The 27,645-nt window shown below is 47.4% G+C and overlaps 1 protein-coding gene across 1 annotated transcript; it reads left to right on the plus strand.

Annotated features, from left to right (window-relative positions):
* On the plus strand, positions 1-27,146 carry LIPG (lipase G, endothelial type). The gene is made up of 10 exons (XM_032259430.1): positions 1-381; positions 3,251-3,432; positions 5,654-5,833; positions 7,339-7,450; positions 13,438-13,659; positions 16,454-16,696; positions 17,390-17,510; positions 18,748-18,966; positions 21,930-22,034; positions 25,432-27,146. The coding sequence occupies exons 1-10, from the start codon at positions 285-287 to the stop codon at positions 25,451-25,453; spliced, it is 1,503 nt and encodes a 500-aa protein (XP_032115321.1). The 5' UTR covers positions 1-284; the 3' UTR covers positions 25,454-27,146.
* The last annotated feature ends 499 nt before the right edge of the window (positions 27,147-27,645 follow it).

The following is a 27,645-nucleotide window of genomic DNA, read 5'->3' on the forward strand; positions in this document are numbered from 1 at the left end:
CTACCTCTATAGGAGTGTGACAGCAGCGAGCCCTAGCCTCTCGGCGGCTCGGGGCGAGGGCAGATCTGGTTCTGGTGCAAGCCGTTCACACTCGCTCCCTGCCACTGCCCGTGGCTCCGTGCGGCCACATTTTCCTTTTCCACCTTCTCTGCATCCAGCACCCCCAGCCCCTGGTCGAGAGAAGGCTGCCCACTTCTGGTCTTACCAGCCCGGACTGCTGGAAACACCTAGAGGTGGTTTTTGTCTTTTAAACTGTCTCGGGGGAGGGGTTGTGGTAAGGCAGGATGAGAAACTCAGTTTCTCTGCTCTGTTTCTGGAGCCTCTATTGTTGCTTTGCTGCGGGGAGCCCTGCACCTTTTGATCCAGCGGGACAGCTGGAAGGTAATGTGCATTTATTTTTATTCCCCCTATTCGCTTCTCTATGCTGGATCCCCTCTGTCTTGCCGGTTCTTCAATCCCTCCTTGCTCCTCTGAAATTCTTCCTTTCCCACGTCGCTGCCCATTTCTCCTCCAATCCACCTTGGAGTCCACTTGTCTCTCCGCGCTCCTGATGTAGGTTTCCCGGGCAAGTCTTGCAAGAGGGAAAGGCTGGCAGGGTGCACTGGCTCTGGCCAGCCCTCTCGCCCCCACCCCCTTCCTTTATATGGCGCCCTCACCCCGCGCTGGTGCTGTCCAGCCAGCCCAGTGGCCCACCAGCAGCTCTGAAACCTTGTCCTCATGCCTGAACCTGGAGGTCTGAGAGGCAAGACGGTTGTTAGAAAGACCTTTGTCTTTTGGAGCCGCCTTTTAATCTTGGTGTAGGCGTCTTGAAAGTTCAGGTAGCAGGGTAGGAGGCTGTGGTTTGATCAGTGCTTGCTGGGAGACTCCAGTAAGTCACTTGTGCTTAGAAGCTGCAGGGCTTACTCCCCCAGGTTGCCAGCCTTTTCCTCTTCAACACTTTTGTGCTCCCCCACTCTTCCTCTTCACACTCCTCTTCCCTTTCCTCCTTCTGGCTTCTAGCTTTTCTTCCTCTTGAGATCTGCATGGCAGCCTTTTCCAGTGGAGGCAGCCTGCCCTGGGGGAGCCAGAGTCAGTCACCCAGAGTGAGAACTAAGTCAGCTGCTTAAGCAGGGGAGGGCTGGGGAGCCCCTAAACGGAATGCCGTCATCTCATCTTCTCCTAGTCTGCTGAGGTTGTGCCAGAAGATCCACTTCTGCATGTGTGGGAGGGTGTCTGTGAATGAATGGAAAGCTTGGCTCAACTCAACATGTTTCCAACTCTGGTGCTAACTAGAAGCATTGCCTGGGGCAGGTCTCATCTCTGGCTCCTCACCTGTTAAATGCTAAAGTTCCTTCTAACTTCTGTGCTTCATGCCTCTGAGTATGTGTGAGTTATTTCATTCATTTCAAAAACTATTTCCTGTATGGCTACTTGAGCCAGGCACTATTCTGGGAGCAGGGGAGACAGCAGTGAATGAAACAGATGGCAATCCCTGCCCTTGTGATGCTTACCTTTCAGTGGTGGAAAGACAGGCATTGCACTGATTAAAATGTCAATGGTGCTCAGTGTTATGGAGAAAAATCAAGCAGAGGAGGAAGGTGGGCATGCTGGTGGGGGAAGGTGGTGGGATGTTACAATGTGGTCAGGGAAGGCCTTGTGGAGAAGTTGGCCATTGAGCAAAGAGCTGAAGTGGGTGAGAGAAGGAGGCACGAGGACATCTGGGTGAAGAACAATCAGAAAGTTCCAGAGGCTGAAGTGACCAGGCCAAAAGTAGTACAGATGCAGCTAGAGAACTTTGTGGTCAGAGTGGGTCAGACGCCAAAGGGAAGAGTCTTTGTCCTTACTCAGGTTTATCCACAGATCTGTCTCAGGAGGCCAGCAGCTGCCTTTTCTCCTAGACTTCCCCATCTGGTCTCTGTGTGAGTGGCTATCTGGGTAGAAGCTGGGGAGTTGTCGAACTCGTTATGTCTGTGGTTCACATTTCTGCTGGTTGGAGCTTTTGTTCATGACTTTCATGACAGTTAACCTGATTTCTACTCATGTGCATTCAGCAGGCTTTTCTGGAACCTTATCCCTCTTCCATCTGCTGCATTCTCCCCTCTCCCACTCCTTTCCCTCTGTCCTCTCCACTGATATATCGCTTTCCTTTTGGTATCTTTTTTCCTTTTGCTTCTTAACTCTGAGATAAATTAACTCCAAGATGGTCATTTGGCATCCTTCCCTGCTGGGTGATAGATTTGATACTCTCTGGCCCGTTATCCAGTGATACATCCAGGATCGCTGTAAGAGTGCCGGGTGGGTCCATGTATGACTTTCTGAAATGGTGTCATGATGACAGCACCTAACTAGTGTTAAGCCACAGGGGCCATCAGTGACATGAGCTGCACTTTGGGAGCAGGGCCATCTCCCAGGTGGCACTGTGCATGAGCAGTGAGGCTGGAAAGGGGGATTCTGTTGTTCCTAGGAGTTTCTCCATGGCTTCAGTCATCACTTAACAAACTGGATGAATGCCTGGCCTATGCCACCACTAGAAAGGGCGCTGAGGATGCCTGAGGCTCCCTAGATGGGAACACTAGGGGAAGCCTATTTTCCAACAGATCAGCAGCCTCTTGCCTCCAATTCCAAAATGCGCAATCTCTCAAAATTGGAAAATGCGTTTGGTAACTTGTTTCGCAGCAAGAGCTTGTTTGGCTTTACCTGATCTGAACTCATTTGGTAGCAAAAACCTGGCCTGAGATGACAGGAGGCTATTGATTATGCTTGCCCTCAAATGTGAGTGGTTACCTATTTCTCTGCAGAAATATTAGGGTGTTTGATCTGGGAGGATAGCCCAGACCACACTGGCAGCATTATATGATATATGGTGTATGCTCCATAATGCCTTTCTAAAATCTGAAAACTTCTGAATTCTGAAACTCACCTGGTCCCAAGCATTTCAGAAAAAGAATTGAGGACCCGTGCCCTAAAAGTAGGAAGGAAGGAGAACTCCTTTTGATAGGAAAGAAAGGGAAAAGCAGGAGAGAGACTTATTTATTTCAGTGACAATAATTAATACTGGTGACTAATTAATACACATTAAGTGTAGATGAGATGTCCTTTTTATAATATCTTCACAGTTTTTCTGGGAGGTGAAAAGGGAACATTCAGCAGATGTAAAAACTGAAACCCAGATGGCTTAAGCAATTTGCTCACTATTGAAATAGAACCAGACCCCAGGTCTCTCACTCCCCAAGTCTGCTAGATGCACCCACATTCTGTTTTTTCTTCCCAGATGAGCTCCACAAACCCAAAGCTGTACAGGCTGTGGTCAAGCCCTCTGTGAGGTTTAACCTCCGTACCTCCGAGGACCCAGAGCATGAAGGATGCTACCTCTCCCTCAGGCACAGCCAGCCCTTAGAAGACTGCGGTTTCAACATGACAGCTAAAACCTTTTTCATCATTCATGGATGGACGGTGAGCCCCGGGAGGGAGCTCTGCGGCTTTACACAAGATTTGATTCCCTTTGTTTTGGTCAATTAGAAAGAATTCTGATGTTTCCAGATTCCAAACCCTCTTCCCCCGTTTCCTTGTGGGCTGCTTGTATTTCAGACAGCTGTGAAGAATGTAACGGGCATTCGCTAAGGGGCAATCTGGACTCCAGCAGGGTAGTATTAATGCTGGCACACAACGGGCTTTCAGAAAGTGGCTCTCCTGAGGGCAGCAGCCCAGCTCCACTGGCTCTTAAGGACCCCTTTAATTACACTTAATTACGCTGGTCAACCACTGCCTGCAAGGGGCTATCCTGCCGTGAGAGCTGAGCTTAACTAAAGCAACTTGACTGTCTCCGAGAACCTGTGAGTAGCCAGCTGGCCTGGATTGCCGGCTGCCCTTGGCATAGTGCCCTCCTGTTTGCATAGAGATAGCTCCGTTTAAAGGCACTGGGGCTCTTTATGTGTCCTAGCTGAGCAATTCACACTGAAAAGCCCATGACAAACTTCAACAAAAAAGGGCTTTAGTGCTCAGCTTCAGAGGCTTTTGACCAGCCAGGGATTTATTCATTCATATAATGACAGTCTGTAGGGAAATGGCACTATTAAGTGAGCAGATTTCTGCCTGGGCTAATTGGAAGGGGACAGTCTCTTCTTAATGATGAGAAATTCATATCTGTTACATACTTTTTGGGTCTTTAGGTCTAAGATCCACGGTTGCAGTCAGGGGCAGGAGAGGGTAGGTGCCTACCTACTTTGATGAAAGCAGAGATGATTAAGAGGCTGTCCATCCCTGCTCATCACATGGCCTGCAATCGGAATCATACGTTTGAATCTTTTTAAGGCCCCCTGTCAAAATGCAAATACATGCTGCCTGTGACTTACAAATGGGTTGCATTCCAGAAAGTTCTTTTGTAATCTGTTTGGAACTTGGAACAGCAGTTTCCCATAGAAGCAAGATTGTAAATGGCGTTTGGGTTCCCAGGCTAGGCACAGAAAATCTATTTATTTGACAATGTGCTTGTGGATAGGTTTACAACTGGACTAGTCACCATTTATAACTTTGTTTCTGTGGGAAAATATGTTCTGAGTTGTAATTTCGGATTCCAGGGACAGATTTTCCCTACTCTGGGGTCAAGAGGGATGGCAGAGATGGGTTGTGGGAAGGGGTCACTTCTTAACTCTGCATTCACCTAGGAGACAGCATCTCCCTAAATCTCTAATGGAGAACCTAATTCTCCAGGGAAACCCTCCCCAGCTGCCTTTGAAGGATGGACCAGGCCACTTGCCTGCATGTAACAGGGACTCAGACCAGCCTCATGCCAGTATCACCCTTCACACATATCTCATAGTGGCCTTAGCAGACCGGGGGGCAACAGTATAGGACATTAGCTAGAAAAGTTTTGATGGGAAATACTGGTGATGTAAAGAGCAATGGAAGATAAATACCTGCATAGTGATTCTGCCTGTGCTGGTCCTGCTCATGTGCAAATGTTTGGTCTCTGAGCAGCCAACGTGCAGGTTCTAAAATTGGCTGGGGGCTGGGCATGGTGGTTCTGGATCCCAGCGCTCTGGAAGGCCAGTATGGGAGGATCACTTGAGCCTAGGAGTTTGAGACCAGCCTGGGCAACAAAGTAAGACCCTGTTGCTACAAAAAATTTAAAAATTGGCCGGGCGCGGTGGCTCATGCCTGTAATCCCAGCACTTTAGGAGGCTGAGACAGGTGGATCATGAGGTCAGGAGATGGAAACCATACTGACTAACACAGTGAAACCCCGGATCTACTAATAATACAAAAAATTAGCCAGGCATGGTGGCACATGTCTGTAGTCCCAGCTACTCGGGAGGCTGAGGCAGGAGAATCACTTGAACCCAGAAGGTGGAGGTTGCAGTGAACTGAGATTACACCACTGCACTCCAGCCTGGGTGACAGAGAAAGGCTCCATCTCAAAAAAGAAAAAAAGGCGTGTGCCTGTAACCCCAGCTACTCTAGAGGCTGAGGCGGGAGGATTGCCTCGGCCCAGGAGTTCGAGGCTATCATGAGCTGAGATTGTTGTCAGTGCACTCCAGCGTGGGCAACAGAGCAAAACCCTGACTCAAAAAATAAAAATTAGCTGGAGAGAGGGTCATATAGAATGGAATTCCATATTGTTTAGGACTTACTGAAACCAAGAAGAGTAAAAAATAACTTTTGCTTTTCTCTGCAGATGAGTGGTATCTTTGAAAACTGGCTGCACAAACTCGTGTCAGCGCTGCACACAAGAGAGAAGGACGCCAATGTAGTTGTGGTTGACTGGCTCCCCCTGGCCCACCAGCTTTACACGGATGCGGTCAATAACACCAGGGTGGTGGGACACAGCATTGCCAGGATGCTCGACTGGCTGCAGGTACCGGGGGCTGAGGGGGGGTCTCCTGTCGCCAGCAGGGCCTCAAACCCCAGTCTTCCTGAGAAATACAGATCATACATCTGTTGCTGTGAACTTCTGGAGTCTGATACAAATCTTTAGGATTAAAAGTTTTGTTGAATTAAGTATTGCTCAGAATACTCGAATGCTGGGACTTTTCAAAGGCCTTTTAATTATTGACAGATCTCTGGATTTTTCCTGTTTCTTAATTTGCTGAAAATTGGGCTTATGAGTTGTTCCTTCCTGATCTTAGAAACAGATGCCCTTAGGTTGGTTGGGGGTGGCCAGGAACCAGGCCGGGCTTGTGATCTGAAATTCCTACAAAGCCTGCTCTCGCCTCTGAAGCATGGCTGTGCTGAGGGTGGAGAGGGGGTTATTTCAAAAATGCAGCCTAATAACTCTTTTAAAATACGAAGTGTAGAAAACAAATCTTGAAGTCTTATATTTACTTTTTTTTTTTGAGACGGAGTCTCACTGTCACTGGAGTGCAGTGGCATGATCTCAGCTCACTGCAACCTCTACCTCCTGGGTTCAAGCGGTTCTCCTGCCTCAGCTTCCTGAGTAGCTGGGATTACAGGTACCTGCCACCACACCCGGCTAATTTTTTTTTTATTTTTAGAAGAGATGGGGCTTCACCATGTTGGCAGGGCTAGTCCCAAACTCCTGACCTCAGGTGATCCACCTGCCTCACCCTCCCAAAATGCTGGGATTACAGGCATGAGCCACCTCACCCAGCCTATTTACTTTTAATAGGTTAATGATTTGCCTGGGATCAATGGACTTAGCTGGGAGAAAGCAGGGCGGGCTACACTGTCAATGCAGCATCATTATCTGGGCAATTCTGGCCTGGCCTTCCTTATTCCCATGGAGTGGGATGAATTCTGGTAGAATTCTGGTCAGGATTCTCGAGTAATCCCTCTGTCCTCTGTCTAAGCTGTTCTACAGAGTTTGGTTCCCAAGCCGTGGGGTTACCTCCTTACCCCCCAAATGAGTGCTCTGACAGAGGACAGTGCTTCAAGCCTGGGGTCCCTGGTGGGCTTGTGGGGAGGAAGTCAGCAGCTCCTGGGGCTGGGTGGAGGTTAGGACTTAGAGGGCAGGCAGAGGGCATTCTGCTGAGGGCTGTGGCTGGCACTGCAGTCTCCAGTGACTAAGGCAGCTTTGATCTCACCACCCTCCCCTCTCATAGAAACTGCCAGAAAGAACAGAAAATATGTAGGAAACAGCCAGGTATTCAGCCTCTAGTCATACCCTCCACCCTGCCCCCGTGCTTAACATTTGCAGTGCCATCAAGTCCTTTTGGCCTCCCTTAAGCTGGCTGTGGCCCACATATGTGGCATCACTAGCAAAGCCAGAGGGGCCCTGGGGAGTCTCTGTACCCATGGCCCCTGTGTCTCCTCCTGCACAGTGATTGAATTGTTGACTTGCTGCTAACTCTGGGAGCTCCGGACCCTGCTCTTCTGCCCACTTACTTTGGTGACTTTCTGCAGGAGAAGGATGAATTTTCTCTCGGGAATGTCCACTTGATCGGCTACAGCCTCGGAGCGCACGTGGCCGGGTATGCTGGCAACTTCGTGAAAGGAACGGTGGGCCGAATCACAGGTGAGCTCAGCTTCCATCACCAACAGCCGGTGACTGCTGGCTCCCTCAGCTGTGCTGAATCAGAATGCTACCACTGAGGCAGTGGAGTGAGTCATGGAAGGTTAGCTTTGGAAGGAACCTGGAGAATACCTCATCCAAAACTTCCCAAATGTTCTTTTTAGTCACAGGACCCTTTGTTTTCAAACTGAACTTGCACAGTCCCCCAATATATGAGGCAGAGAGAGGGGGGTTGCTGTGGGTGAAGCAGGGTGGGTATGTGATGGGTTGTGTTAGCCCTGCCAACGTGGGGTTTCCCTTTCCCTGGGGGCATCTCAGAGTATCAGAGCACCAGGGAACACAGTTTGAAAACCATTGTTCTAGTCCAACAGGTGAGGAAACAGACACAGAGAGGTGAGGCAACTTGCCCAGGGGCAAACAGCTAATAACTCAAGAGCAGAAGCTGACGGAGCCCTGCCCCAAAGCTTTTGGGTGTTCACTTAGGTCTCCACCCAAGGACTCAGAGGGAAAGAATGAAGACTGGATTCTAGGATTCGAGTTTGAATTATTATTATTATTTTTTTGAGTTGGAGTCTCACTCTGTCATCCAGGCTGGATGTGATCTCGGCTCACAGCAACCTCTGCCTCCCAGGCTCAAGCGATTCTCCTGCTTCAGCCTCCCGAGTAGCTGAGATTACAGGCGCCTGCCACCATGCCCAGCTAATTTTTGTATTTTTAGTAGAGATGGAGTTTCACCATGTTGGCCAGGCTGGTCTCAATCTCTTGACCTCGTGATCTGCCCGCCTCTGTCTCCCAAAGTGCTGGGATTACAGGCGGGAGCCACTGTACCTGGCCACTAGTTTGAATTCTGCGTCTGATTTCTCTTTTTTTTTGAGATGGAGTCTTGCTCTGTCACCAAGTTGGAGTGCAGTGGTGTGATCTTGGCTCACTACAGCCTCCACCTCCCAGATTCAAGTGATTCCCCTGCCTCAGCCTCCTGAGTAGCTAGGATTACAGGCACGTGGACCATGCCCAGCTAAGTTTTGTATTTTTAGTAGAGATGGGGTTTCACCATGTTGGCAAAGATGGTCTCGATCTCCTGATCTAGTGTTCTGCCCACGTTGGCCTCCCAAAGTGCTGGGTTTACAGGAGCAAGCCACCGCACCCGGCCTCTGCCTCAGATTTCTATCTTGTCTCCCAATAGTCTCTTTCCCATATTATAAGGTAGTATATTTGTGAATGATAGCTATCAATTTAGAATGGGTGGTTCAGCTTTGTAATAAAAGGGACCTTTCTGATATTGGTCCCCAGGGGGCCAATAGAAAATTGAATTTTCCGTGTTGAAAATGGCATATTACTGAGCTTTTAATGTGAGCGTTTGGATTAAATCATTTAATGATTGTGAAAAGTGTAAAATGTTTTCTTTCTCATTTTGGGGCCCAAGTATATACACAAAGCTTCCTCTATGCTAAAATTAATGGTAAATTTGTTTCCCTGAACTTCTTTCCTCCTTCCAGTGTTATTTTATTTATCTTCACCTCTAGCTTCCACCTCACTCCCAAGATACTAAGGGTGATCACCTAGAAGGAAAGACGTGAACGATTCCTTTCCCTGCAGCGTTTTCATTTTAAAACAAAACTCAGGCCAGGTGCAGTGGCTCATGCCTGTAATCCCAGCACTTTGGGAGGCCAAGGCGGGCAGATTACTTGAGGTCAGGAGTTTGGGACCAGTCTGGCCAACGCGGTGAAGCCCCGTCTGCACAAAAAATATAAAAAGTACCTGGGTGTGGTGGTGCATGCCTGTAATCTCACCTACTCAGGAGGCTGAGGCAGGAGAATCACTTGAACCTGGGAGGTGGAGATTGCAGTGAACCTAGATCATGCCACCGCACTCCAGCCTGGGCGACAGAGCAAGACTCTGTCTCAAAAAACAAAACAAAACTGAGGTAGAAGAGATTCCTTAGCTAAATAATGATTTGGCAAAGGTAGAATTTCAGGTTTCAGTGACAAGCTGATATGGTAGAATTTTAAAGAGAACACTTGTGAGGTTTTCCTCACTCTCCTGAACCTTGTCCCTGGGCTTGAGTCTAGTATATGCGTTGCACACACACCAACACGCGTGCACGCACATGCCTGCTGATCCAATGCTTGAGAGCATTATTTTTGATTTCTAAGACTGTGGGGCTTGAGCTGCCCAAAGTGGGCTATGATTATGTGGCCACCCATGACTGCTCATTAACCCCTTGCTGGTGCAAAGCAGTTTGGCCTGAAGCCACTCCAGTTCCACTGTCTGAGGGCCTCTTCCTAGCCCGTGAATGACAGGTGTGATGTTTCAGATCCAGGCAGCTGAGTTCAAATTGCAGCACACACCAGAATCAGGCCAGGGTGTCAGTGACAATGACAAAATGCAGATACTGCCTTTCTCTGTTTCTAAATCTGAAATGAGATGGGGCTAGGGAGACAGTTTTCCAGTTCTTTCTTTCCCCTGCCTGTTTGAGTGGCATCTGCTGGGGTGAGGGCTTCTCTCTAGAGGATGGCAGGGGAGCAAGGCAGAATGCTAATTAGTGCTCTGCGATATTTGCATGGAGCCTGAGGCCCAATGCCCTGAGCACAGCCCCTTCCCTCTGGCCTTTCTCTGTAGAGCAGGGGTCTGGCCTCTGTCCAGTTGCCAAGCAGCACCTTGGGATTATTTGACTTACCTGACACACGCTATTGTGCATATCTGATGGAGGAGGCTGTGTCCTCTTCTCTCCCTTTAGTTGGTGGACTTCTCACGGACCTGTGGACCAGGTGATTGCAACTGGTAAGAGGATGGATTGAGGCTTGCATGGGTCCTGCATCCAGTGATGGCACTATGCCAAGGCCACCAGGCAGTCTTAGCCTGGGCCTTGCAAGGGGACACCTGAACCCCAATCTTGCTTGGGCCAGAGGGTGTGGATGGGGGTTTGCTAGAGTCTTACTCTCTTAGGCTTCTGGGAGAAGTCTGTGATATACTAGGAAAAATGTTGTATCTTTGTAATTGAACCTGCATCTTGTTCGTTATAAACAGGTAAGTAAGCAGATGTATTCATTCAAGAAATGTGGATTCAGTGTTCACTATGCGTAGGCTGGATGCTAGCTAATGTCAAATGCCTCATGTGTGACAGTTACTTTATGCTCTCTGTGAGCCACATAGCAATCCTGAACATTCTACAGATGGGGAAACTAGACCTCAGTGATTAAGTACAGTGCCCATTATCCTGGGCCCTATAAGTAGCAGAGCTGGGACTCAAACCCATGCTGTCAGATTCCAGATCCCAATGATCTCACTGCTGTGCTATGGTGCCTCTCTTCTGTAGGTAGAGATAGAGTAGCCAGGCATGGTGGTGCATGCCTGTAATCCTAGCTACTCAGGAGGCAGGTGGGAGGATCACCTGAGCCCAGGAGGCAGAAGTTGCAGTGAGCTGAGATTGCACCACTGCACTCAGCCTGGGGGACAGAGTGAGACCCCTTTTTTTAAAAAAAAAAAAAAAAAAAAAAGTGGATATTGAACTTATAGCAGGCCCTGCCCTGCCAGGCCAGAATGCACAGCCCTAGAAGTTTTGCATGCATGCATGTGTGTGTGCTCCATTTGCTGGACAAAGCAACTTTGGAGGAGTTGATGACTGAATGAAAGAAGTAGGGGTTCTCTATCTCCTCTTTATTTAAGGGGGCAGTTTTCCCTCTCATTCATCCCTAGTTAAAAAAGTTAAATGTGCCACTATGCCCCTGAATCTGTGGGCCACAGATATGTGTCAAGGACAGTCAGAGCACGGCAGGCAGGTTCTGGCTGGGTAGGTGAATGCCCAGCCTTGCCCACCAGCCAGCCTGTGAAACCCCATCAGCTGCTGGCATTCCTTCAGCACAGCCTGGTTTCCATGGCACTGACTGTCTGGTGGGGACCTTTGTTCACACCAAGTAAAGAGCCTCTCTCTTGTATTGATTGCAAAGCAGAATGTTGCTCTCTCTTTCTCTCTCCTCCAGGGGACATGGTGAGAGGCAGGGGGAGGCCGCTGTGTCAGTACTGTGGTTTTTGCTGCCTCTGAAATGGGTTGTCGTGGGCTATTCTGGGAGGACGCTGCTTTCGTGCCATCTTTCTTTTGGGTCCTGGGCTAGGGTTGAACCCTCAAGAAACCTGGGCTCCCTTTCTGTCTTAGTCACACATAACATTATCTAAATTTTTGGAAACTCTTTAGTGTTTCATCCTCTACCAGTTCTCATGAGTAATGAGCTCTGCAAGTGAACTGTCCACTCTAGACAGTAGCTCTGCCTGTTGTTTATCCTGAAATGACCCTCTCAAGTCTCCCGACAGGCTCCCTGGTTCTAATGTGCTGGGGTGTGGTGAACACGGTTCAGTTACCCATTTCCTCCTTTCAGGACTCCTATTGGTCACATCTCCTCCCAGTCTTGGTGTTTCAAGACCAGGGTTTCTCAGTCTAGGCATTATTGACATTTGGGGCCAGGTAAGGTTTTGGTGTGCGGTGTGTGTGTGTGTGTGTGTGTGTGTGTATTGGGGGGATTGACTTGTGCACTGTAGGATGCTTAGCTGTATTTCTGGCCTGGCACTGCTAGATGCCAGCAGCTCTCTCCATCAGAATGGGGGCAACAAAACATCTCCAGGCATTGCCAGATGTCCCCTGTGGGGGCAAAACCACTTGTAGTGATGAACCACTGTTCCAGGGGCCCTTCCTTTCTGGCACATTTTGTCTCTTAACTTTCTCCAGGTCCTTCCTGTGTGTCTCTGGGGCAAAAGAGCTGTTCAGGTTGGGATAAATCTGGTTCCGATAATCACTTGGGCTTGGTAACAGTAGCTAATACTGATGGGCACACAGTGTTTTACGATCTCACATGGACTGTATGAATTAAGGGATAGATTCAGGTTCCATCTTAGAAATGATAGGAAAACACAAAGTTTTTCAATATTTGGTCCACAGAATACCTACTTTTAGGATCATCCGGGGAATGAATATCTACTTCTAGGCTCCGTAATTCATATCTAACCATCAGAATCTCTAGGAGGTCAGGAACTTGAGAATCTGCATTTTTATACTTTGCAAGCTCTTTCTTGGAACAGTTTTACATTAATGAGGTTTTCAAATCAAAAGATGGTGAAGAGTCTCTCTTACTGTTCTGGCTACCTGTCTAGTTCCCTTACCCACCCTCTCCCCCAGTGCACATACATACAGGTAACTAGTTGCTTGTATGTCCCTCCAGAACTTTGTGTAGCTGTATGGTGGGATTTAAGTTTAACAAGTGCCCAGTGCTATTTGTGCAGTTTCAAATATGAGAACCAGTGCTCTCAACAGTGTCGCTTGCCTGCTCAACACAAAACATTTGGAGGCAGAAAGGTTTTCTCACTGTGGCTGCAAAATAGAGCAATTCTGAAGGCCTGATGTATGGATTCTCAGTGCATTGGGCATCCTCTTCTCTCTCACGATTCCACCCCTCGGCCTGGCTCATAACTAAAGGAAGGGGAAGAATAAGTCCAAACACAAATAGCTCAGTTTGGGGAGACTGGGTTCTCCCCCCAGAAGGTTATAGGCAGCTTAGTTATTCTGGAAAAATTCTGCCAAAATTAAGGACTTGAAAGGTGCTCAGTGGCAGAATGAATGGGACAAATGGCTACATTTCAGGCAGTCTGCGTTCTTTCTAGAACTGCTTCAGTTTTAACAGGAGCAGTTCCTTGGAGCTGCGTGGCGGCAGCGTGAACCTTGTGGCTAGTTTATGGGGTTTGGCTGAGGTGTCCGGATACATGAAGGCTTCAGAAGAAAGTGTCAATTCCATAACAATAGGATTTAATTTACCCAATGATGTCCTGGGGTCAATTGCATATGGAAATGGGTTTCTTATTTTCTTCCATGCTTCCCATGTCTTGCTTTTCCAGGCTGGGTTTGGAAGGCATCTTCATTCTGCACACTCAGACTTAACTTGTAATCAGGACTCACTGACTTGGTGTACCTGACATAGCTGGTTTGGGTCCCCCTTCTGCTGCAGGTTTGGATCCTGCCGGGCCCATGTTTGAGGGGGCGGACATCCACAAGAGGCTCTCTCCTGATGATGCGGATTTTGTGGATGTCCTCCACACCTACACACGTTCCTTCGGCTTGAGCATTGGTATTCAGATGCCTGTGGGCCACATTGACATCTACCCCAATGGGGGTGACTTCCAGCCCGGCTGTGGACTCAACGACGTCTTGGGAACAATTGGATATGGAAGTGAGTTCCCTCTTTTCTGCTTTGTGTTTGACTCAGTCCCATCTCTTTCTACATCAGCCAGAGCCATCAGCGCTGCAGGTGCCATTTGTTCATTATGCTCACCTCCCGCCACAGTGGCCCTCCATTGCTGTTTTAATGTTTCTCGTTATCCTCCAAGACTAACTCATCCAGTGGTTTCTGCTCTGCTTTCTCATGCTTTGAGGTCACAGCTGTCCCTCCTTCCTTCTTTCCTTCCTTCCTTCTTTCTTTCTTTATTTCTCTTTCTCTCTCTCTCTTCTTTTTTTTCTTTCTTTTTTTGACAGAGTTTTGCTCTTGTTGCCCAGGCTGGAGTGCAATGGTGCAACCTTGGCTCACTACAACCTCCACCTCCCTGGTTCAACCGATTCTTCTGCCTCAGACTCCTGTGTAGCTGGGACTACAGGCATGTGCCACCATGCCCGCCTAATTTTGTGTTTTTAGTAGAGACAGGATTTCACCATGTTGGTCAGGCTGGTTTCAAACTCTGGACCTCAGGTGATCCACCTGCCTTGGCCTCCCAAAATGTTGAGATTACAGGTGTTAGTCACCGTGCCTAGCTGATTAATTTTTTTTATGACAAAAGAAATAGACATGTTTGTTGAAAAAGAAATCAAGCATTATAGACTTGCATAAAGCAAAAGTGCACTCCTACTCCCAGCCCTACTTCCGTTCTTCACATGTAGCCAGTAGGGATGCTTTTGTGTGGGTCCTTCTAGTATTTTTTTCTTTGCAAATTTATTTGCATGCATATTTTCTTCCCAAACTCGCATTGTTCTACAACTTTCTTTATTTTTATTTATTTTTTTTCAACTTTCTTTTTTGTGTGTAATAACATATTGTGGACATTCTTTTTCTTTTCTTTTCTTTTTTTTAAAAGACAGAGTCTTTCTTTCTTTTTGAGATGGAGTTTCACTCTTGTTACCCAGGCTGGAGTGCAACGGTGCGATCTTGGCTCTCTGCAACCATTGCCTCCCAGGTTCACGCAATTCTGCTGCTTCAGCCTCCTGAGTAGCTGGGATTACAGGCACCTGCCACCATGCCCGGCTAATTTTTTGTATTTTTAGTAGAGATGTGGTTTCACCCTGTTGGCCAGGCTGGTCTCAAACTCCTGTCCACAGGTGATCCACCTGCCTCAGCCTCCCAAAGTGTTGGGAATATAGGCATGAGCCATTGCACCCGGCCGGATGATATCATTTCTTAAGGCTGTTAGTGCCAATGAGGCAGGTTTGGGGGTGGCCTAGCCAAATTTTTTGTAAGATCCCTGAAATGACCTGGATGAGAAAATCCAAATTGTATGCCTAGCTTTGTAAGCAACTGTCTCTATGACCCTGAGCAGATTACCTCACCCCCGTGGACCCCTTTGGGTTATGATCTATTACTGAAGGAATTGGACTAGAATGGGGCTGGTAAACATCTTAAAGTATCAGCCAGTAACTGTTTTAGGCTTTGCAGGCTGTATTGTATCTGTTTCAACTCTGCTGATATAGCATGAAAGTTGCCACAGGCAGGCTGGGCATGGTGGCTCATGCCTATAATCCTAGCACTTTGGGAGGGTGAGGTGGGTATATCACCTGAGGTCAGGAGTTCAAGACCAGCCTGGCCAACATGATGAAACTCCATCTGTACTAGAAATACAAAAATTAGACAGGTGTGGTGGCTCATGCCTGTAATCTCAGGTACTGGAGAGGCTGAGAGAATTACTTGAGCCCAGGATGCAGAGGTTTCAGTGAGCTGAGATCACACCACTGCACTCCAGCCTGAGCGATGGGAGCAAGACTCCATCTCAAAAAAAAAAAAGTCACCATAGACAATACATAAACAAATGAGGGTGACTGTTCCAATAAAACTTTATTTTAAAAAAAAGGTAGCCAGTGGGCATAGTGTGGTGCACCTGTAGTCCCACCTATTTGGGAGGCTGAGGCAGGGAGGACTGCTTGGGCCCAGGTGAGGATCACTTGAGCCCAGGAGTTTGAGGCCAGCTGAGCAACATAATGAGACACTGTCTATAAAACAGAAGCAAAAAGCAAAAAAAGAGGTAGCCACCCTGCATGTCATATTTTGCTGAGCCCTGGATGAGACGATGTTTAGGATCTGATTCATTTGTAGCCTTTGTGACTGTATAGCCCTGTTAGGAGGTAGTGACTCCCGCTGCACAGCTGGTCTGCAGCACTCTACTTAGCGCTTATTTTATGGGCTTTCTTGCTTTTTATTGCTTTGTGTGTATTGGTGCTGTCTTCCCACCAAGAGTGTGAACAGTTAGGCAGCAGGAATTGCCTGAAGTTCTGCATCTTAATGGGAGCCTAGCACCTTGCTGGACATTAAGAATTACACAGGCCAAGTGCAGTGGCTCACATCTGTAATCCCAGCACTTTAGGAGGCAAAGGTGGGAAGATTGCTTGAGCCCAGGAGTTCAAGACCAGCCTGGGCAACATGGTGAAATCCCATACCTGTAAAACACTACAAAAATTAGCCAGGTGTGGTGGTTGTGTGCCTGTAGTCTGAGACACTGGGGAGGCCGAGGTGAGAGGATCACCTGAACCTCAGCGGCTGAGGCTGCTGTGATCTGTAAGTCATGATCGTGCCCCTGCATTCTAGCCTGGGCAACAGAGTAAGACCCTGTCTCAAAACAAAAAACAAACAAGCAAAAGAATTACACGAAAATACTAACGGCATCAATAAACAGCTATCACTGATGAGGAGTATGGTATTTATTGTTTGAGTGTCTAATCATCGAGAAGGGCTCATCCTGCATGCTTTCTGTCTCTCCTACCCCCAGCAATCACGGAGGTGGTAAAATGTGAGCATGAGCGGGCCGTCCACCTCTTTGTTGACTCCCTGGTGAATCAGGACAAGCCGAGCTTTGCCTTCCAGTGCACTGACTCCAACCGCTTCAAAAAGGGGATCTGTCTGAGCTGCCGCAAGAACCGTTGTAATAGCATTGGCTATAATGCCAAGAAAATGAGGAACAAGAGGAACAGCAAAATGTACCTAAAAACACGGGCAGGCATGCCTTTCAGAGGTAACCTTCAGTCCCTGAAGTGTCCCTGAGGAAGGCCCTAAATACCTCCTTCTTAATACCATATCTCAGAGCAGGGCATGTCCCAGCCCAGGAGAAGTGGCCAGCATAGTTCAATCAAATCATTGCAAATCAGATTACACTGTGCATGTCCTAGGAAAGGGAATTTTTGCAAAATAAACAGTGGCAATTCCTTCTGTGATGTGGCTATCAGTCCATGATCATAATATCAATATCTTAAATTTCTATCTTGGATGTAACTTTCAAAGCTGTTTCATATTTGTTTTCTCATTTGATCATTCTAAGAAACCCGAGGCAGATGAACAGGGGACCAAAATGACATGTTACGTTTTTGTAATGCGCTATACAATCACAAAGTTTTCTGGGTACTGTGGGTATTATTTTAGTTGAGGCTCAGAGAGGTTAATACCTTGGCCTTAAACCAGGGGGACGTAGCTAGAAAGTAGCGAAGTGAAAATCCTCAAAAGATCTAACTCCCAAGCACAAGGCTCCTTCTTCTATACTGCAGCGGCCTCATGGCATTGGACAGAACAAGAGCAGATGGGGGCTCAGGTTGGGCTCAACCAAAAGAATGTCAGTCCTAAAATCTCTGTGCTGGGTGACTCAGTTTGGGTCAGGGGTGTCCTCTGATGACAAGCAAGGGTTACAAGGATCTTTGTTCTGCTGTCTCTGCAGTTTACCATTATCAGATGAAAATCCATGTCTTCAGTTACAAGAACATGAGAGAAATTGAGCCCACCTTTTATGTCACCCTTTATGGCACCAATGCAGATTCCCAGACTCTGCCACTGGAAATGTAAGTCATCAGTTTCCCTTGCTGGGTTTGGGACAGGTAACATGTTGGTTTGAAAATGAGAGAACACAAGGGAGTGTGTGAACAAGTGCAGGATGCAGGAGAGTGGAGCTCCAGCTGCACCTTCTCCATCAAGCCCTGACTCAACGTTTCTGAGAGGAAAGCTCCTGGGATGAATCAGCAGCGTGAGAAGCTGCTGGGTCAGCAGCTGGATCAGCAGCTGGATCAGCAGCTGGATCAGCTGGGCAGAAACTGCTGTTTCATTCCAGGCAATGCCTGACGAGGCTTTAGGCAACCTGGAACTTCATAAATGTCATCCCTGGACCTTTCCTCATGAGGTGGCTGTGGGAGGGGTGCATAGCGATCTATATATATAATTGTTGAGTATCTACCAGGGACAAAGTGTCATGCCAGGTAATGTTGGGATTGTGATGAAACATCATCAAAGCAGCTCAATTCTCAGGGCTCAGGGTCTAGCTGGGAGACCAGGTTCATAAACATACAAACACACTTATACACAGATGGGGCAAGGCCAACCAGGCCAAGCCAAATGAGAGAGTCAGACAGGAAGTGGCTAGGAGTTTGGGGGAGACAGATGCCTGTGAGCTGAGCAGAACAGCGCACTTGAGTGTGTATGTGACTTTTCTGTGTTTTCTTTCGTTTGAGACAGAGTCTCACCAGGCTGGAGTGCAGTGGTGTGATCTTGGCTCATTGCAACCTCCGCCTCTGGGTTCAAGTGATTCTCCTGCCTCAGCCTCCCAAGTAGCTGGGATTACAGGTGCCCACTACCATGCCTGGCTAATTTTTGTATTTTTAGTGGAGATGGGTTTCACCATGTTGGTCAGGCTGGTCTCGAACTCCTGACCTCGTGATCCACCCTCCTTGGCCTCCCAGAGTGCTGGGGTTACAGGTGCAAGCTGCTGCTCCAGGCTGTGTTTTCTTACTGTGTTCTTTCTTGGTCCTGTCTCTTCAGGAAGTAGCATAAATGGGGTGGAGGGGTGCCCAGAAATGGTTTTGATAAGAAGTTGGGGTGCTGTGGGCAAAGTTAGCTTGGCCCATGTGGAGCACACCTGAGCTTCCACCTTGGTCCTGCTGGTGGGAGGTGGAGGGCTAGAGGTGGGGGAAGGGCTCACACTGTCTCTCTCCTGTCTCTGTGTGGTTGTTACTGCCACTGTCACCCTGCACAGTGTGGCAGTTTTTCAGCTGTCAGGGGAATGAGATCAGCTTCTCTCTCCTGTAGAGTGGAGCAGATCGAGCAGAATGCCACCAACACCTTCCTGGTCTACACTGAGGAGGACTTGGGGGACCTCCTGAAGATCCAGCTCACCTGGGAGGGGACCTCTCAGTCTTGGTACAGCCTGTGGAAAGAGCTTCGCAGCTACCTGTCTCAACCCCGCAACCCCAGGCAGGAGCTGCATATCAGGCGCATCCGGGTGAAGTCTGGGGAAACCCAGCGGAAGTAAGTGCCTCCTGCTCCTTCTTCTGCCTGGCTGTGCCTCTGCCATTTCTTTTCCTTTGCTGCATCCACCCTCAGTCCTTCCTCCAGCATGCAGGTAAAACCTTAAACACCTTCCCAAGGACAAGTGACTTCCAGATCAAGTCTTCTGCCAACTGTTGCGCATCTCATGGCCTGATCATAGGCCCTCGGCTGAGAGGGGTGGGCCAGTGGAGGCAGGAGTTCAGCCCTGGATCTCTTTGCCAGGCCTTGTGTCAGCCTGAAGGAGGGGGGCTTCTCTTGGACCAGACTTTTTAGGAGTGCTGCCTTGTTGATCTGTTTACTGTGGGGTCCATGCAGACAAAAGGCTTTGCTTGTTTCTGACCAGAGCACACTGGAGTGTCACGTCCGGGGAGCCCCCACGGATGAGGTCTGTGGGAGGGTCTGGTTTTTCCCCAGCATATAATTTTCAGAGCATTATTGTACCTCTCCTTCAGAGGTTCTAAGTCAAGGATGTGGGGCAGTGGTCCTAACTGCAAATAACAGAGAATCCTCTGTGCCATGCTAGCTGGCAGTTTCCCATTTCTTTTAACCCCAAGCCTAGCATAAAAGATCCAGACCTTTCTATCAGCTGTTAACACTGCAACTTGACTCCCTGAGCAGGCTTCTTTCTAAACAGAAGCCAGGGAAGCCTGGAGACCTTTGTCAAGAGGGGAGGGTTTCCTTAACCAAGCCCTTCAGGTGACCTCCAGAGAGGTCACTGCCAGCCTTGGCATGGGCGGAGGCAGCTGCCTCCCTTTATCCCTTCTCTGGAATTTTCTCCATTATAATTCTTGCCATGTCTTGTTTACATTCATCATCTGTGGCACAGCTTGGCAGCAGAGGGAAGTAAAGTGGAGGCTTGGGGCCCTAAGCTGAATGATTCTAATCTAGAAACCTGGGAACTGGGGGTGCCGGCTTGTGGTCTAGGCTGTGTATCTTTTTACTTCTCTGGGCTCTTGCAGGTGCAAACTGTACCTATGGGTGTGATAGCAGAAAGATCATCATTTATAAATAAAATATTTTGGATAAAATAAACACTGATTAAACCACCACTGAGATTTAAAAATGTAAATAGTTTTCCATGTTGGTTTCAGATAAAAGATTTTTAAAAAGTAAAACATTATAAATACAGTTGAAGTCCCTGTGTCCTTCCCTGCTCTATCCCTCTCCTCTTTCAAACCAAATGAACTAATATTTCAATATTAACAAATGTTAGTGTGTTTTCCTTCCTTCATTTTTTAATATTCTCTTTTTTTCTCTCCCTCCCTCTGTCCCCCCCCCCCTTTCTTTTGACTGAGTCTCATTTTGTCATCCAGGCTGGAGTGCAGTGGTGCGATCTCAGCTTACTGCAACCTCCACCTCCTGGATTCAAGTTATTTCCCTGATTCAGCCTCCTGAGTAGCTGGGATTACAGGCATGTGCCACCATGCCCAGTTAATTTTTGTATTTTTAGTAGAGACAGGGTTTTGCCATGTTGGCCAGGCTGGCCTTGAACTCCTGACCTCAGGTGATCCACCCGCCTTGGCCTCCTTAAGTGCTGGGATTACAGGTGTGAGCCACTGCACCTGGCCTCCTTAGTACTTCTGTTTGTATACATAAACTATGTATAGAATTGTTTTAAGATGCTTCTGAATTTTGCTTGAGTGGACATAATATTTTACAATTTGATTTTTTTCATGCAAATATTGTTTGTGAAGTTTATCCAAAACATAAAAATCTAATCTATTCTTATTTAACTCCTGTATGTAAATGACCATTTCACAAATAGTTTTGCCATTGTTCTGCTGAAAATTTAAGTTGTTGCTGCTTTTTACGAATGGCGCCTAGATGAATATCCTCTGCATTTTCCTTGTGCACACATGTGTGAGGGCTGTTTTTCAGCATGTGTTCCAAAAAGTGGAATTGCTGGGTTGTGGTATATGCACTCTCCAGCCTGACCAGATATTATTAAATCTCTCTTCAAAGTGGTTGGACTAATTTTCCATCTTAACTGTAGATGAAGAATTACCTTTTCCCTCCTTTTCACCCATATCTGGTGGAACATTCTTGCCATTTTGTTAGGTGTGAATGGGCTCCCTGCTGTTGTTTGAATTTGCATTTCCTGATTGTGCGTGAGATAGGTCATGTTTTTATATGTGTATAAACATATGGGTCCTAAGGTCCTTAGGGTTTCCTGGGAAAGGCTTTTAAACTGTTCTGAATGGGGCTTTTGTCCTGCCTCAGCTCCAGGGTCAGGTGCCCGACACACTTAAGGATTACGTGGTCATGCTAATCACACGTCCCCCAGGCTGCTGCGTGGGGCAGCCATAAGTTCCAGGACAATGGTTATTAGGCCCCGATTCTTTCTTATGTTCTTGGCTGTCCATTTGCTGAATCTTTGGTTTTGACTTGCAGCTGAGTTCCAGTTGCTCTTGTCAATGGATATTTACAGAGCACAGAGCTAGAGATATTTTGAATTACTCCGTTTAAGCTTAGAGTCTAGTGGAGAAGTCAACCACAGATAGCGGCAAGCAATTTCAGGCAGGGCATAACATTTTAGAATAAAAAGTTCCTTTTAAACTCCCTGTTACAAGAAGTAGCAACACTAACAAAAGCAATATTTATATAAGGACATACTTTGTAACCAGTTGAAAGGCCAAGGGAGGGTTAGGTTAACCCTCTGAGAGGCTATGGCCTTGAGAGGCAGGTGGTGTTTTTGGATAGACAGAGGGAAGCAGGTGGGAGAGGTCTGGCTGAGGCTGAATGAGGCTGAATCATGGAAGCCTCAAAGCGAGACACAGTTTAGAGTCCCTGCAGTAGTGATGGGGAATTCTGAAGGTTTTTGAGTCAGAGCATGGCAGGAGAATTTCACCCCTGCCTCCTCACCCATCTGTCTTGAATCCAGAAAGCACAGCCGGAGTCCCTCTAGAGTTCTGGCTACATCAGTAGTTTCTTTTCCTTCCTAGACTGACGTTTTGCGCAGAGGACCCCGAGAACACCAGCATATCCCCAGGCCGGGAGCTCTGGTTTTACAAGTGTCGGGATGGCTGGAGGATGAAAAACGAAACCAGGTAACCAGGACTTTCTCATGTGTTTCACTCAGTACATGTTGATTGATCGCCTAGCGTGGATCTGGGTCTGGGGGACATAGCATGAACAAAACAGATAAAAAGCTCTTCCTTTAAGAAGCTGGGTCGGGCGTGGTGGCTCACACCTGTAATCCCAGCACTTTGGGAGACTGAGGCAGGCAGATCACCTGAGGCCAGGAGTTCAAGACCAGCCTGACCAACATGGTGAAATCCCGTCCTTACTAAACACACACAGACACACAGACACACACACACACACACAGACACACACACACACACACACACACACACACACACACACACAATTAGCTGGGTGTGATGGTGCGCACCTGTAATCCCAACTACTTGGGAAGCTGAGGCAGGAGAATTGCTTGAACCCAAGAGGTGGAAGCTACAATGAGCTGAGACCGCACCATTGTACTCCAGTCTGGGCGACAAGAATGAAGCTCTGTCTCAATAATAAATAAATACGTAAATAAATAAAATAAAGAAGCTGATCTTCTGCTAGAAGGAGATAAAAAAGCAAGTGAAATATCGTAGATAGGCTGTTGGAGGTGTTCATGTCTCTTCTGCACTTTGTCTTACCTCAACCTTTAGGGGTGCATTGCACATAACCCTACTCGATGAGGTGTTCTGGGTAACTAAGTCCCCAGGTTGGTGCCCATGCCTGCCATCTTTGAAGTATCTTTTTTTTCCCCCTTGAGACAGGATATTACTGTCACCCAGGCTGGAGTGCAGTGGCATGACCCCGGCTCACTGCAGTCTCAACCTCCCCAGCCTTGGGTGATCCTTCCACCTTTGCCTCCCGAACAGCTGGGACCACAGGCACATGCCACTATATCAGCTAATTTATGTATTTTTGCAGAGACAGGGTTTCATCATGTCACCTGGTCTGGTCTTGAACTCCTTGGCTCAAGTGATCCACCTGCCTTGGCCTCCCAAAGTGCTGGGATTACAGGTGTGAACCACTGTACCTGGCCCCTGGCATCTTTGATTGACGTCTTCTCTGTAATAACTAGAGCTGTGGGAAGGTGCCTAAGGGCTCCTAGCTTCCTTCTGGCCACCAGGTCAGGGTTGGGAACGGGGTGGGAGATAAGGAGAAGCACAAAGCATGTTCTCCTTCCTTAGGTTTTCTAGAACCCATGTGAGTGTGGGCCTAATTCTCCCACATACTTTTTTTTTTTTTGAGACAGAGTCTTGCTCTGTTGCCCAGGCTGGAGTACAGCAGAACAATCTTGGCTTGCTACAGCTTCTGCCTCCTGGGTTCAAGCAATTCTTCTTCCTCAGCCTCCTGAATAGCTGGGATTGCAGGTGCCTGCTACCATACTCAGCTAATTTTTTTCTTTTCTTTTTTTTTTTTTTTTTTTTTTTTTTATAAGAGAAGGGCTTTCACCATGTTGGCCAGCCTGGCCTCAAACTTTTGACCTCAAATGATCTGCCTGCCTTAGCCTCCCAAAGTGCTGACATTACAAGCCACTGTACCCAATCCCCATCTTCCCCCTCTTTGAGAAACAGAAATGCTCATGTATGTGGCGCTAAGTGAGACAGAGGAGTTGTCATGCTTCACTATCCCCTTCTCCCATGCTGCAATCCATTATTTCAGACATGAGGAAGGCCCATCTGGTAGTGTGAGGCAGTGGGCTCATCCTGGGGAACCAGCCACACGCCTTCTAAGCTGAAACACCTGCTGAGAAGGAAGGAGACTGTCTCCCTGCACCAGGCCTACACCCACCCCTTGCTGTAACCAGGGTACTAGATAATAATACTGCTGTGGTACACCTAGCACTTAGCTTGGGCCCAGCCTGCACCCAGGGACTTACATGATCATGTTTATCATCAACCCCATGAGGCAGGGTTGTTATCCCTGTGTACAGATGAGAAACTGAGCCTCAGGGAGAGAAAGTTTTTCTCCCAAGTCCCCCAGCAATGGCAGAGGGAGTTGAAGCAGGTCGGTCTACTCCAAAGCCTGTGCCCTTGAGCACCGAGGCTCCATGTGCTCAGATGAATCTCCTTGCCTCTGTCTGGGTATCAATTATTAGGCAGCTGTGCCCATGCTCCGGGGTCCCCTGTGATTAACCGTTTGCCACCCCTGAGGCTGGGCTGCATCCCAGCTGCTCTGTCTCCTGGGAGACACAAGCCCCATCATCACAGGACCCGTGATCATCTAATTAAGAGACTTGGTCTAGCATAGGCTTGTATGATTTTCTGCTACCATAACAATTGTAAATCTTTATGTATTTAAATTTATACATCTCAAAGTGTTTCCACATATATTAGCTTCATCGATCCTCCAGACAACCATGTAGATTGGACACAGCCAGGAAAAATGGCTAAGGAAAGCCATTCTTTTATTTTATTTTTTCGAGATAGGGTCTTGCTCTGTCACCCGGGCTGGAGTACAGTGGCACTATCACAGCTCATTGCAGCCTCGACATCCCTGTGCTCAGGTGATCCTCCTGCCTCAGCCTCCTGAGGAGCTTGGATTACAAGAATGCGTCATCATGCCTGGCTAATTTTTGTACTTTTTGTAGAGATGAGGTTTCACCATGCTGCCCAAGCTGGTCTCCAACTCCTGGGTTGAAACGATCTGCCTGCCTCAGCCTCCCAAAGTGCTGGGTTTGCAGGCAAGAGCCACCACGCCGGGTCAGGATAGCTATTCTTATGTTAAAGGCTAAGATATTTATTCTTCTTTCCTGCTTTGGAATTCATTTACCTGAGCATTCTATGACTTACCCTCTCACTACTAATTTTAGTAAACAAGTTGTCATTTCTTTTTCCCTCAAAAACAATAGGAGCCCAAGTCATAAATGAACATTAGGAAGCCATGACACTATATGTAACATGTCCACATCCTCCTTCCTGATGTGGATGCTGTTCGCACTTTCACTGAGAAGGAGGTTGAGATTTGGAGAGGCTCAGTGGTGTGTTCCCAAAACTGAGACTAGCACCCAGGTCTTCCAACTCCATCTTGCCCCCTTCCTGCCATAACAGGGTCTCTCTTGTATTTCTAGATCAAGGCAACGAGGATGCTTTGATAGTTCCCCCCACACTTGTGTGTCTGTGATTGTGTGTGTGTGCATGTTGTGGGTGGGTATTGGGCTAAATATACAAATGCAAGAACTGTGATGTATTCAGCTAGGGGTCTAGAGGGTGCTGCCGTGTGGTGTTTCTCAAAGTACATCTGTGGCTTGTCAGGTTAGAGAGAGAAGGCAGCACTCAGGACCTTGTCCATTTATTCTGAAAGAAATGCAGGTAAAATAGTCCCCTAGGGGTATCAGAAAGCTTGGTCTTGAGGTCAACAGAGCATACCCAGAATACAGGCTTGCACATTTGCTGGTACCTGAGCTAATGAATGGCACTGTCACATGGTTTTTTCCAGTCCCACTGTGAAGCTTCCCTGAGGGTGCCCGGGCGAGCCTTGCCAGCAAGGCTGCAAGACTTCCTGCTATCCAAGCACATGGAGGAAAGTTACTGCTGAGGACCCACCCGATGGAAGGATTCTTCTCAGCCTTGACCCTGGAGTACTAGGAACAAGTGGTCTCCTGTGATGGTCGGGACTCCTCGCGGGAGGGGACTGTGCGCTGCTATAGCTCCTGCTGCCTCTCTTGAATAGCTCTAACTCCAAGCCTCTGTCCATACCTCCAGAGCACCAAGTCCAGATTTGTGTGTAAGCAGCTGGGTGTCCCGGGGCCTATCATGCACACTGGATTGGTTTCTCAGTTGCTGGGTGAGCTTGTACGCTGCCTGACAAGGAACGCTGGCTCCAAAGAGGGTCTGTGTGGAAGGCTGTCAGCTGCTTAGCCTGCCTTGAGCCTTAGTGAGAAGTCCTTCTGATGGGAGCTGACTCATGTCGTGGGAGCAGGCCTGGTATCTTGTTCAGGCTCTGACTGCTGGGTTCTCATGGACTGCACTGACCATACTGGTTATCTCTTAGCCATTCTGTCCTGCTCCCCAGCTCACTCTCTGAAGCACACATCATTGGCTTTCTTATTTTTCTGTTGTCCATTTTTTAATTGAGCAAATGTTTATTGAACACTTAAAATTAGTCAGAATGTGGTAGTGGGCATATTACTGAGCCTCTCCATTCAGAACCCAGTGGAGTTGGGATTTCTCGACCCCCTTTCTGTTTAGATGGTATATGGGTATATGCATGGGGCAAGGCACTTGGGGCCTGGCGGAGGCTGTAGGATGTAAGCAGCAGGGATCCTGAGGCTTTAAGTGGTTTCTATTTCTTCTTAGTTAATATGTGCCGCCTCCCCTATGAGTGACGTTTGATCACTAGCAGAACAGCAAGCAGAATGTCACACATGCTGGGACCAGGATGATGGCCGGTTGCCAGATACAACTGCTTTGGAGCAAATCTCTTCTGTTTAGGGAGATAGAAGGTATGACATATGTAATACATATCTGTGTACACAGAGACCAGCACCTGCCAGACAGAGCTGGTTCTAAGAGTTAACACAGTGTTTTTTTCCTCCTTGAAATATTTTGCTTCAATACCAGTGCCTTTTCTTGTTGAACTTCTTGGAAAAGCCACCAATTCTAGATCTTGGTTTGAATTAATACACACAATGTCTGAGACACCCATACTTTTCAAAAGATTTGTGTGTGTACATTACCTACTTAGAGGAGAAGGGCAGCTATTCTTATCCCTATTTTACAAAACTGAGGCTTAGTGAGGTTCAGCCACATGCCTAGACTTATATACCTAGTTAGAGGTGCAGCCAGGCAGAGGACCCAGATTTCCTGGAGGCAAAGTCCATCTCTGAAACTCCATGAAGATGTTTGCAACCAATTCCCACCAATACACCCTAGGTGTGAGACAAACAAGGACTTTTTTTTTTTTTTTTTTTGTAGTACCATCAATAAAATCCTAAGCCCTTTTATTAATGTATAACCAGGAGAATATCTGTGCCAAGAGATTGGACTTTTTATGGCTGAGATTCGGGAGGAAGTGTCGGGGAGGAAGAATGATTTTCTTTGTACTTAGGTTTTCTAAGGACATTGTTTTAACCTGTGCCATGCCAAAGTTGTATCACTGTTAAACTTCTGAAGACATAACCAGTTAAGTGTTCATTCAAGGTATATTCTCAAGCCAATTGTGTGCTTCTCTTGTTTCTGTGATTGCTTTCTAGCCGAGGTGAAGCTTGTATAGGTTGAGTATCCCTTATCCAAAATGCTTGGAATCAGAAGTGTTTCAAATTTCAGGTTATTTTCAGATTTTGGAATATTTGCATATACATAATGAGGTATTTTGGGAATAGGACCCAACTCTAAACACAAAATTTATTTATGTGTCATCTACACCTTGTCCACATAGCCTGAGGGTAATTTTATACAATATTTTAAATCATGTGCATGAAGCACAGTTTGTGTTAAGTACTTATGTGTGGGGTTTTCTGCTTGTGGTGTCTTGTTGGTGCTCAAAAATTTTGGATTTTGGAGCATTTCGGATTTTGGATTTTTGGCTTAGGGATGCTCAACCTGTATTATTGGCTGTACATTCTGGTCACTTCTGACTTCTGTTTTTACTAAAGGAAGGTTTGGGAATTGAATTCTCAGCAGGTTGTATATTTATACACCTGGCTTGAAG

Source organism: Sapajus apella, unplaced genomic scaffold, assembly GCF_009761245.1.
Source record: "Sapajus apella isolate SASKATOON/1434 unplaced genomic scaffold, GSC_monkey_1.0 scaffold109, whole genome shotgun sequence".
NCBI lineage: Eukaryota > Metazoa > Chordata > Mammalia > Primates > Cebidae > Sapajus > Sapajus apella.

Excerpts from the sequence above, each read along its gene's own strand:
- LIPG (XM_032259430.1), top strand. The coding sequence starts at position 285 with ATGAGAAACTCAGTTTCTCTGCTCTGTTTCTGGAGCCTCTATTGTTGC. Across the intron at positions 382-3,250 it reads TCCAGCGGGACAGCTGGAAG|ATGAGCTCCACAAACCCAAA; the intron begins GTAATGTGCATT and ends TTTTCTTCCCAG. Across the intron at positions 7,451-13,437 it reads AACGGTGGGCCGAATCACAG|GTTTGGATCCTGCCGGGCCC; the intron begins GTGAGCTCAGCT and ends CTTCTGCTGCAG.